Here is a 10960-nt window from a genome sequence, read left to right as displayed (position 1 = left end):
CTGTGTGCTTTCTTCAATGGAGTCCAGGTGGTCTTGTATGTTAGTCCCGGACTAAAGATGAAATAAATGAAAAATTAAAACCAGCTCTCCAATTGACGCTCTCTACATTAGTTTTTCACAATATAATTAGCCCAACAGACATTGCTTTTAGGCAGACTACAGGTAATGACAGTAAAGACCAAATTTACCTTTTTGAAGATGATGAGGTGTTTTTCTGCTTGAGATGCGGACATTTTTCCAGGTCTCTTTCTGCCTTGTGGTGAAGGTGGGATCAAATGAAGTAAAAGAAGAATAGAAGCAATGTCACTGTTCCATCCTGGAAAAAAAAACTGAAATGGCAACATCAGAAAAAAAATACATGGAGAAGTCTAAACAATCTTATTCTGAACTCTGACAGTCTAACCTGCATCCCCCATTTCATTCTCCTTCACAGTCATTTCAGCACAGTCAATCAGGTCCTGAAGGGCTTGGGAGGAGTTAAGACTTTTGCTTTGCTGAATAACTTTGAGCATGAATGTAGTTGGCCACAAGTCCTGTTCAATCTGCAAAAACATCATAAACAACAAACACTTGTGTAAATCATTTACTTCAGAAAGAATATTCAAAATTTGATATAAGTTAAGTTGACAGCATTTGTGGAATTATTTCCCACAAAAATAAATTTTGGCGTGTCCCTCATTCTTTAATACAAACACAATAAAAATGTTTTAAACAACTTTACAGCTCAATTAACGTGTTTTAACAGAAGAATTCATGTAAGGCCTTTGGAAAAATTATATAATTGTATTATAATTACATTTCTGCCCTTAAAGCTCAGAAATGTGTGACTATGCACATCCATTGTAGTTTTTTATTTCTTTGTAAATGGTAATGAACTATATTCCACAAATGTTGTCAATTGAGCTGAACTTGCATTAAACCTAGAATATTTGTTTAACCCCAACCCAATGACCGGGTTAAAGAAATTCTCTTATCACCAGATAGACATGTTCTCTCACCAGGCCTTGAACATCCAAGAAGCGTGGAAATTCCGTCAACACATCAGTGCTTCTGCTCGGGTCTTGAATCATCTTGCGACGGTACTGAAATGTCTCCTTCATTTTGATCTTGATGGTGTCCACTTCTGAGGTGTGTTTCATTAGTGAGGCCAGCGGGGGGTGCTCACCCTGTGGTCTGTGTGGTTCCGAACGCCCCAGTATAGTGATACTATACTGTCAAAAAGCACCGTCTTTCGGATGAGACGTTAAACCGAGGTCCTGACTCTCTGTGGTCATTAAAAATCCCATGGCACTTCTCGTAAAGAGTAGGGGTGTAACCCCGGTGTCCTGGCCAAATTGCCCCCCTGGCCTTTGTCAATCATGGCCTCCTAATAATCCCCAACCACTTGATTGGCTCTATGACTCTCTCTCCTCTCCACCTGTAGCTGGTGTGTGCTGAGCGCACTGGCGCCGTTGTTCTGTGGCTGCGCATGCATCATCCAAGTGGATGCTGCACACTGGTGGTGGTTGAGGAGAGACCCCCCCACATGATTGTAAAGCGCTTTGGGCGTACAACAATACACAATAAAGCGCTATATAAATGCATCATTCATTCATTCATTCATTCATTAATTAGAGAAACTGCTTCTCTACACTGTTCTTCAGTGAGGATAACATCTGTGCTGGATGCAGCCTCTCTTTCTGAAGTCGGGCCACCGCTGAAAGACTGTGAGGAACGTCTACAGTTCTCTGATGATGTTCTCTACAGTTCTGTTTCTCTGAATGTTCTTTATTTTCCAAGTCAAGTAAACTTGTCCACTTTGAGGGTCATAATAATGTTCCTTTAAAACAAACACATCTTAAGTAATGCAAAGGTGACCAACTAACCCCATAACTAGATTTGAACAAAAATGATTTGCATTTACATATCCATTCTTTGTGTAGGGATCACCAAGATATGGAAACACGGCAACGATTCCTTGGGCATACATTTCCCTAATATTTCTGGGTGGAAATGTGCTGTCAAAATAAAACAATGAAATATGAATTTAAGTATGTCTGCAAGTATGTCTGTTTATTAGTTACTCTAGTATTCTGCGGTGGTATTGAGAATTGTGAAATTTCTAAATGTCTCTAAAATGTAGATGTCATAGCAACCTTATTTACAGAAAATATATATATGTGATATACAGTATCACACAGAAATGAGTACACCCCTCACATTTTTGTAAATATTTTATTATATCTTTTCATGTGACAACACTGAAGAAATTACACTTCTGTGTGTTGAGTTATTTTGAGGGGACAGCAAATTTACACTGTTATACAAGCTGTACACTCACTACTTTACATTGTAGCAAAGTGTCATTTCTTCAGTGTTGTCACATGAAAAGATATAATAAAATATTTACAAAAATGTGAGGGGTGTACTCACTTCTGTGAGATACTGTATATCACTATCTTTAAATAAATCACTCATATAAAGTTTTGGTCAAGTGGCCCACTCATAATCGTGTTAAATAATATTGAGATTACAATATTGACCAAAATAATTGTGATGATTTTTGCCATAATCAAGCCGCCGTAATTAATGTTCAGTTTCTTGCACAGACTGATTTTTTAACTTCATAAGACCTCAGATGTATCATCATGAGCCATGGGTATTAATTTAGTGTTGCCTGTTATGATTTTTTTGACTCTCAAAGGAATGGTAAGCATTGACTTGCATTATCTAAGCCTCCAAGGACCACAGTTTCTGCTAAAAATCTTCTTTATTGTTTTTCTTTAAGAAGCTGACAGAGATCAGTGCCCGTATTCACAAAACATTTTATCTTACCACAAAGAGTTCTCCTAAATAGCAGTAAATAGCTGTTTTTTTCGGGCCTGTCTCTTTAAAGGCAAATGAGCTGCTGCGAGCTGCCATTACAGCTCGGACCTGCTAAAGACATCTGTTTTGGTTCTGATTATCATGTTTATCGCACTGAAATCATGCGTTTTAAATCATATGAGTTTAAACTTCTGATATACGGTTTTCTGAGCGCACACATCCGAAGCACATGCACAGAAAGCGGCTGTCACAGCATGTGAGTACTAAACTAAGTTTTCATTCACACACAAGTTTACGTTAAAAACACACATGAGTTACAAAAAAGTCAGTTATGTCTGTGTAAACAGCTGGGAAATAAATTGCATGTTTATTTTAGATATGTGTGGCAGCAGCAATATACAGTAAATAAATTAATAAATCCACTGCTCTGTTGTCTCCTCTGAGGCTGGGACTGTAAACAGTGTTCTGTGCTCGTCTGTGCAGCCAAAGGCAGAACAGTTAGCATGTTTTGCTCAAACTTTCGCCATGGCATTAGAGCTGGTACACCGTTGTCGCTTGCAAAATCAAATGACGGCGCCGTAGGTTTGTGAAATTCTCTTAGAGCAAAAATTTAGGAGTCGAAAATTTCTCCTAAATCGACGAGTTATGAGCTACTTTTTGCCTTAAGATGTTTTGTGAATACGGGCCCAGATCTTCTAAAATTGTCATTTGTGTTCTGTGGGAGAATCATCTGGGACGGCATTAGGTTACCTGTGTTTTTCAGTCATATCTGCAGTAAGAATCTTGATCATCTTTCTCCTGGTGCTGTTAGTCAAGCTTTTAGTTTTGTTGTATTCCCTGATGATTGCGTCTCCACCAGGTTTAGTCTTTAGGCAGGATTTTTTGGACCAGCTGCAAAGAGTTACATAATACAATCATTGACAAACCATATCCCTCTCAGGAACCATTCTGTTAACATGACTCTGTGGTTACACAGTGCCCCTGTTTACATATTAACATGAGTACTGTGATCTGCTCACAAGTGGACAGGTCTGAATGTAGGGCTGCACGATATATCGTTTCAGCAGCGATATCGCGATTTGCGTATCTGCGATAGTCACATTGCAGGATGTGCGATGTTTAGTATACTGATCGTTATATTTTTACTGATTGTTTTCTTTGCTCACACACAGACACGGTGTCTACACCGGACGCGACAGCTGTACAGAGATACCCATTTTAAATACATTTAGTAGCAGAGCTACTGCAAGGGATTTTCAGTGCTGGAAATCCATTTATCCTTTGTTGAAACTTCCACGTTGTCGAGGAGAGAGCAGTGGGGCGTTACCTTTTCAAAAGGTACACTTTTATGCCTTTTTGGTACAAATATGTACACTTTAGGTACTAATATGTACCTTTAAGGTGCCAATATGGACCCTTTAAGTACAAAAGTGTACCTTTTGAAAAGGTACCGCCCCAGTGACAGATTTTGTACCTTTATTTCTGAGAGTGAAGGACACTGTAAAATAAAGTGTAACCCAAATATGCAGCTGGACATTTATATATGTAAACTTATGCTTTTACAGGTGGGCTGAGGAAGAACACTACGATTAATGATGTGAAGCAGAAAGAGGCAGAAAAGGCTGAAGTGGTTTACTGGGACTACAGACGGGTGGAAAGAGATTAGAGAACAGCACGAGAAAGACCGTCTCCAGGAGTGTTATCAGTTTGTGTTGTTGTTTTTTTGTGTGTGTGTGTTTCTAAATTGTATAGTTTTTGAGACAGAACATATTTTAATATTATACTGTAAGTTCAGGTGAGTTTGTTGTTTTTGTGTTTCTTCATTGTGTCAGTGTGTCACATTTAGAAGAGCACTGATGTTTCTTAAAGGGATAGTTCACCCAAATATGAATAATCTGTGATCATTTACTCTCCCATTTACTCCTTTTACTTGTTCCAAATCCATAAGACTTTCATTCATCTCTGGAACACAAATGAAGATATTTTTAGTGAAATCGGAGAGATTTCTTACCCTCCATTAATTAGGGTTGCAGCTGAACACTGCAGGGCTGCAGCTCTCCAGGACCGGAGTTCGCCACCCCTGGTCTATTCCCAAATCTTCATTCAAAAGATCATACAATAAATCCATTTGAATCGAGCTGTTTAATCTAAGTCTTCTGAAGAGACAGTCACTTTATATGAACAGATATAATTTATGCTTTTGTGCACATATAAACACTGATCAGCGGACAATGATTACAGCATTCAGTTTTAATAAACGGAAAGTCAAGCCTGCTTGCTTGACGCGAGAGAAGTTTGTTCTCGTGCAAGTACCGTTGCACTTCTTTATATTCACTTATCAATGTTTATATGTGAATAAAAGCTGAATTTAAATCTGTTTACCATGTAATGTGATCATGTCTCTTCAGAAGACTTGTATTAAACCCCTCGATTCTTATGGATTTATTTTACAATCTCTTTATGAATGTTTTGAAGCATCAGAGTTTTGGGGAAGTAAACTGACAATAAAGCAAAAGAAATCACTCAGATAAAAAAAAAAAAATTTAATTTGTGTTCTGAAAATTAATTGATTTTGGAGTGACATGAGATTGAGCAAATGACAACAGAATTTTCATTTTTGGGGGAATTAAGCCTTTAACTGTTAACTGTCAATTTTTATGTTATGTAAGATTAGTTACATAAGACCATTTGTTAAGATGGTATGACCCTGTTGGTTTATCAAAATGTTAATGTTGATGTTCAACATTTTACAAAAACTTGAAAAGTATAAAAAAATGTGTCAGAAAATGATAATAAAGTATTATCGAACCTGTACAACATTTTAATGTATGATTTTTCTAATTGCACACTTACATGTTTTGTGAGTTTGTAGATTAATAAACAGTGGAATGTTCATGCAGAAAACTGACATTTACCTAACTGAAATACTGATGTTGCTTTTATCAATATATATATATATATAGTAAATAATTATTTATAATTATACTGTCCAGGTGAGATGCCTCAAACAAACCTAATCATAACACGCATATACACTATGTGGGGCCAGTCCAGTACCCATACTGGGCCCTAGTATATCCCACATGTGCTTCATAAGTGGGACCAATATGGGTCTTATATGTGTTGCCCAGTTGGGCCCCACATTAGCCCCAGTCAGGCCCCATATGAGATTCAGATGGGCTAATTCAGATGGGGCCCACATGGAACCCATGATAGAATGTTGCCTGGGTAGGTGTCAAATTTGATGGGCATCTTTTAGATTTTTAATATTTAGAAAAAATTACGGTCAAATCGTGTGTAAAGGGCTATTTTTCACTACTGAAAGGGCTCAAACAACATTAATTATTTAAAGCTCAATAGCATTTACAGTCTCACACACACACACACACACACAAAGAAACACATAAAAATTACAGTGTGACAAGTTTTCGAATCGAAGAAGAAAAACGCTTAAATTTGGCTGCTTTAGAACCTCCTCGAAAACATCCTCATTAACTTCTGTGTAAGACGAATCGTAGAGCCTGGTTTCGGCGCGTTTGGAGGCGGGAATTCCGAATTTCACAAAGGCTGTGAACAAACCAAAACGAGTTTCAGTTCTAAAATTAAAAATTACAAGTACATTACCTTCATCCAGAAAATCAGAGAGTTTCAGGTCGGCGCCAGAAACTTTCACAAACTTTTGTTCATGGTTGAACTTAACTTTAATGAGTATCCTTAATCCTAAAAGAAACATCAGCAGTTATTTATTTCTCAACGTATTCGACATAGTGTATTTTTTATTTAAATAATGTTAACACAAGAAAAGCACAGAAACGCAGTTAGACTTACTTTCTCCGTCGCGTGCAGACAAAATGGCGTAATCGCCCCACAAGGCAGAAGTCGTTGAGGGTGGAGTCAAGACAATTTGGCGCGTCTTTTTGCACTTTTAGTGTAAAAATAAAATCACATCATGTTGCACCCTGCAACTACACAGACAGGGTGTAGTCATCAACAGTGTAGATTGTTAATTCAACATTTTGGGAGTTATTAACATTTAACACTGCATTTTTTACACTGGTGATTTTACTGTGTGCACTTGTGATCGATGTGATACCTCTTCATTCACTGCTACGAATTGATGGCGGTCAGATAAGTACGATTTGAACCATGCTAATGCACTTCCATTAATGCCAACAAAGTTTTCTAGTCTATGCAAAAGAATGTTGTGGTCAATAGTGTCGAACGCAGCGCTAAGATCCAATAGCACTAATAGAGAGATACAACCACAATCAGATGATAAGAGCAGGTCATTTGTAACTCTAATGAGAGCAGTCTCAGTACTATGATACGGTCTAAATCCTGACTGGAAATCCTCACAGATACCATTTTTCTCTAAGAAGGAATATAATTGTGAGGATACTACCGTTTCTAGTATCTTGGACAGAAAAGGAAGATTCGAGATCGGTCTGTAATTAAATAGTTCTTTGGGGTCAAGTTGTGGTTTTTTGATGAGAGACTTAATAACAGCCAGTTTGAAGGTTTTGAGGACATATCCTAATGACAATGATGAATTAATAATAGTCAGAAGAGGATCTATGACTTCTGGAAGCACCTCTTTTAGGAGCTTAGATGGAATAGGGTCTAACATACATGTTGTTGGTTTAGATGATTTAACAAGTTTATACAATTCTTCCTCTCCTATAGTAGAGAATGAGTGGAATTGTTCCTCAGGCGATCTATAGCAAGCTATCTGATGCGATACTATAGCTGACGGCTGCATGGTTACAATTTTATCTCTAATAGTATCGATCTTAGAAGTAAAGTAGTTCATAAAGTCATTACTGCTGTGCTGTTGGGAAATGTCAACAATTGTTGATGCTTTATTTTTCATTAATTTAGCCACTGTATTGAATACATACCTGGGGTTATGTTTGTTTTCTTCTAAAAGAGACGAAAAGTAATCAGATCTAGCCGTCTTTAATGCTTTTCTGTAGGATAGGGTGACTCTGTGTGGTGGTCAGTGACAGATATTAATCTTTTCCAACAAGTTTAAAGTGATTTTTACCCTTTATGGGCATTTTTACCTTTGTAAAACCATTTTTTCTAGAAGTGTGTCAAATTCTTACATTTAATCAATAAAGTCAATTACAATAATAAGACATTTGGGGCTGTTACCAAACAAATACAATTATTATCAACAAAATTCATGCAATGCAGAGGAAACACAGAAGCTACATCTGAAGTGGCATTTAGATGCATATACACACCGTTTAATGCAAGGCATGAATGCTTTAACCTGCAGTTACAAATGCAGAAATAAAGTTTTGATATTTTAATCTTAAAACGTTGAATGCTGATATTTGAAATGATTTAAAAATACATAAAAATGTACTTTAAAATGTGAAATTAAAACCGCCAGTAGGTGGCAGCAAGTCACTGTTAATAAGTTAGTCATTGCGACTGAACCAAATCATTTAAATGGTTGATTCATTCAGGAACTAAACACTGTCATGTTTGTCAGAGACGCAAAACAGTGCTGTGGCTTTGTTTGGAACCATTTTTGTTGGCTAAATAGAGGGGGAAAAAATAAGCAATATGGTGTCTAAAACGTAAGTCTCTTAATATTAACTTCTTGTTTATTGAACTGTTGTATAAAATCGATCACATTTCTGATTTTTGCGAAAGAAATGGCACTCTTCGTGTGATATTAATCAACTATATGAAATGATATAAATATAAATTTTCTGCCCCCATATCTTGAATTTTGGGAGCATTCTAAATGCATTTTATGATACTAAATCATGCAGTGAAAAAACACTCTAAATGAGCAGTCAGTCTAGCTAGTGTTTAAGCACTCATAACTCCTCTTATAATCAATAAAGCTGCCCATACACGGTATGATAAATTAATCTCTAACTTACATCATACGTACATCTGCACTTTGTTGCTTACGATGAGGGAATTCGCGAGTTTCAGTCTGAACAAAACTCTGGGGTTTCAGCAATGACTAATCTGAACACCTCTGATTATCTACTGCATTCCTAAGCTCAACAGAATTGTGTGCGATTGGTTATAATGAGCAACGCTGTAAAAATGCGTAAAAATAAAATATGACGTAACATAAGCAGGTCTAAATTTAATACAGCACTCGACTTTATTCAACTCAACTACTACACAGAGCCGTTGTTCACAGGCAAGCTGCGCAACACCACGTTCATAATCGCGCGATTTTTTGCGCAGCTTGTCAGTGAACAACGGCTCTGTGTAGTTAATGCTGCTCCATGTGAAAGCACGCACGTGATGGAGATTTACCACTGATTACAGAAGCGGCTTTACTGACGAGATGCGCGTTAAATATCGCATGCGATTTATCGTGCAGCCCTACTGGAAACCATATAAAATGTATGCATTCCTTTCTTAATTTATGAACACACAGGCTACATTTTGTAAGTTTTTATGTCTAAACACTTATTTTATTAAAAGTTTTTTTTTTCATTGTATGGTAGACGTTTTATATTTTATATTTATAGATGTTGTTTGTAATGTGCTATACAAATCATATGTAAGTAAATATTATAATTTATAACAACAACAACAATAATAATAATAATAATATAGTTTTCACCCAGGCTCACAGAATGATGACTGAAGATAAGTCAATTTTCTATGAACTTTAAAATGTTTTACTTTTTACCAAAAAAGAAAAGAAAAAAAAGTCAGATGACAAATTATAATAGAAGCAAATGCACAATGGTAAAAAATAACATTATAAAAATATATATAATAGCAAAGAGTATTTAAAAATCAACATAAAAACATTTTAAAATGATCAACAAGTCTCTGAGTGGGCTCGAAATACCAACCTAATAATAAATAATAACAGATTAATAATACTGGTTAACACACAAAAGCTGAGTAGAAACGTTATAAAACAATATATATTAGCAAAGTGTGTGTATATATAAACAAAGAATATTTAAAAATAAACATGTAAAATAAAAAAAGTCCCTGAGTGGGCTCAAAACACCAACCTGATAATAAATAATAATAGATTAATAATACTAGTAAACACACCAAAGTAGAAACATTATAAAACTATATAAATATTAAAGAGTATTTAAAAATAAATATATAAACATGTAAAATAATAAAAAGTCAGAGTGGGCTCGAAACACTAACCTAATAATAAATAATAATAGATTAATAATACTAGTAAACACACAAAAGTAGAAACATTATAAAACTATATAAATATTAAAGAGTATTTAAAAATAAATATATAAACATGTAAAATAATAAAAAGTCAGAGTGGGCTCGAAACACTAACCTAATAATAAATAATAATAGATTAATAATACTAGTAAACACACAAAAGTAGAAACATTATAAAACTATATAAATATTAACCCTCTGGGGTCTGAGGGTGTTTTGGGGCCCTGGAGAAGTTTTGACATGCCCTGACATTTTTTTTGTTTTTTGTTTTCAGTATCTTAAAAACATATTAATGGCTAAAGTCTGATAACACTGTATTCAGCACAAACTGGGCAACAATAATATGTGAGCAGCAGGCGTGGACTGGCCATCGGGCGGCTGATTTGGCCCCCCAGCTAACAAATTTAAGTTCTGAGAACGTTTATCTAACGCTCTGTTTTGGTTGTGGGAACGTTATTTGGAATGTTCCAAAAACGTGGAAATGTCTAGTTTGCTTAACGTTGCTAGAACGTTATTTTATGGTTAGCATAACGTTCCTGCAATGTTCTTGCAACCTAAATTTCATTAAAAAATATAATGTTCTATGAACGTTTATTTGGAACATTCCAAGAACATTAAAATGGCCAGTTATCTTAACGTTGCTGAAACGTTATTTTATGGTTAGCATAATGTTCCTACAACATTCTTTCCACCTACATTTATTTAAAAAATACAACATTCTAAAAACATTTATTTGGAACATTACAGTTTAGTTTAATAAAATGTTATTTTAAGATTAGCAGTGTTGCAACATTCTCGTTCAACATCATTTTTATTAACACAAAATTCCAGATATGAGCAAGAATATAATTACATATGCATTTCAACAGGTATCTGAATTATTAAAGATAATCCCTTTAAAAAATCTCAATAACACATTGAACACACTGGTGAAAATTGCATATCATGTAAAAAAAAAAAAAAA

General features: G+C 35.5%; 1 protein-coding gene across 1 annotated transcript in view; it reads right to left on the bottom strand.

The window, feature by feature from the left end:
- The window catches only part of LOC107727140 (uncharacterized), a 4493-nt gene extending 3354 nt beyond the window's left edge, over positions 1–1139 (bottom strand). Inside the window, exons 1-3 of the mRNA XM_016536926.1 lie at positions 999–1139; positions 404–542; positions 189–316 (exon numbers count right to left, since the gene is read on the bottom strand). Of these exons, the coding sequence (XP_016392412.1) occupies positions 189–316; positions 404–542; positions 999–1139 (408 nt within the window). The remainder of the gene's footprint in view (positions 1–188; positions 317–403; positions 543–998) is intronic.
- Positions 1140–10960: the final 9821 nt, after the last annotated feature.

Source organism: Sinocyclocheilus rhinocerous, unplaced genomic scaffold (genome assembly GCF_001515625.1).
Source record: "Sinocyclocheilus rhinocerous isolate Xijiao unplaced genomic scaffold, SAMN03320098_v1.1 scaffold4140, whole genome shotgun sequence".
Lineage (NCBI taxonomy): Eukaryota > Metazoa > Chordata > Actinopteri > Cypriniformes > Cyprinidae > Sinocyclocheilus > Sinocyclocheilus rhinocerous.
This window is presented reverse-complemented; position numbering and strand designations above follow the sequence as displayed.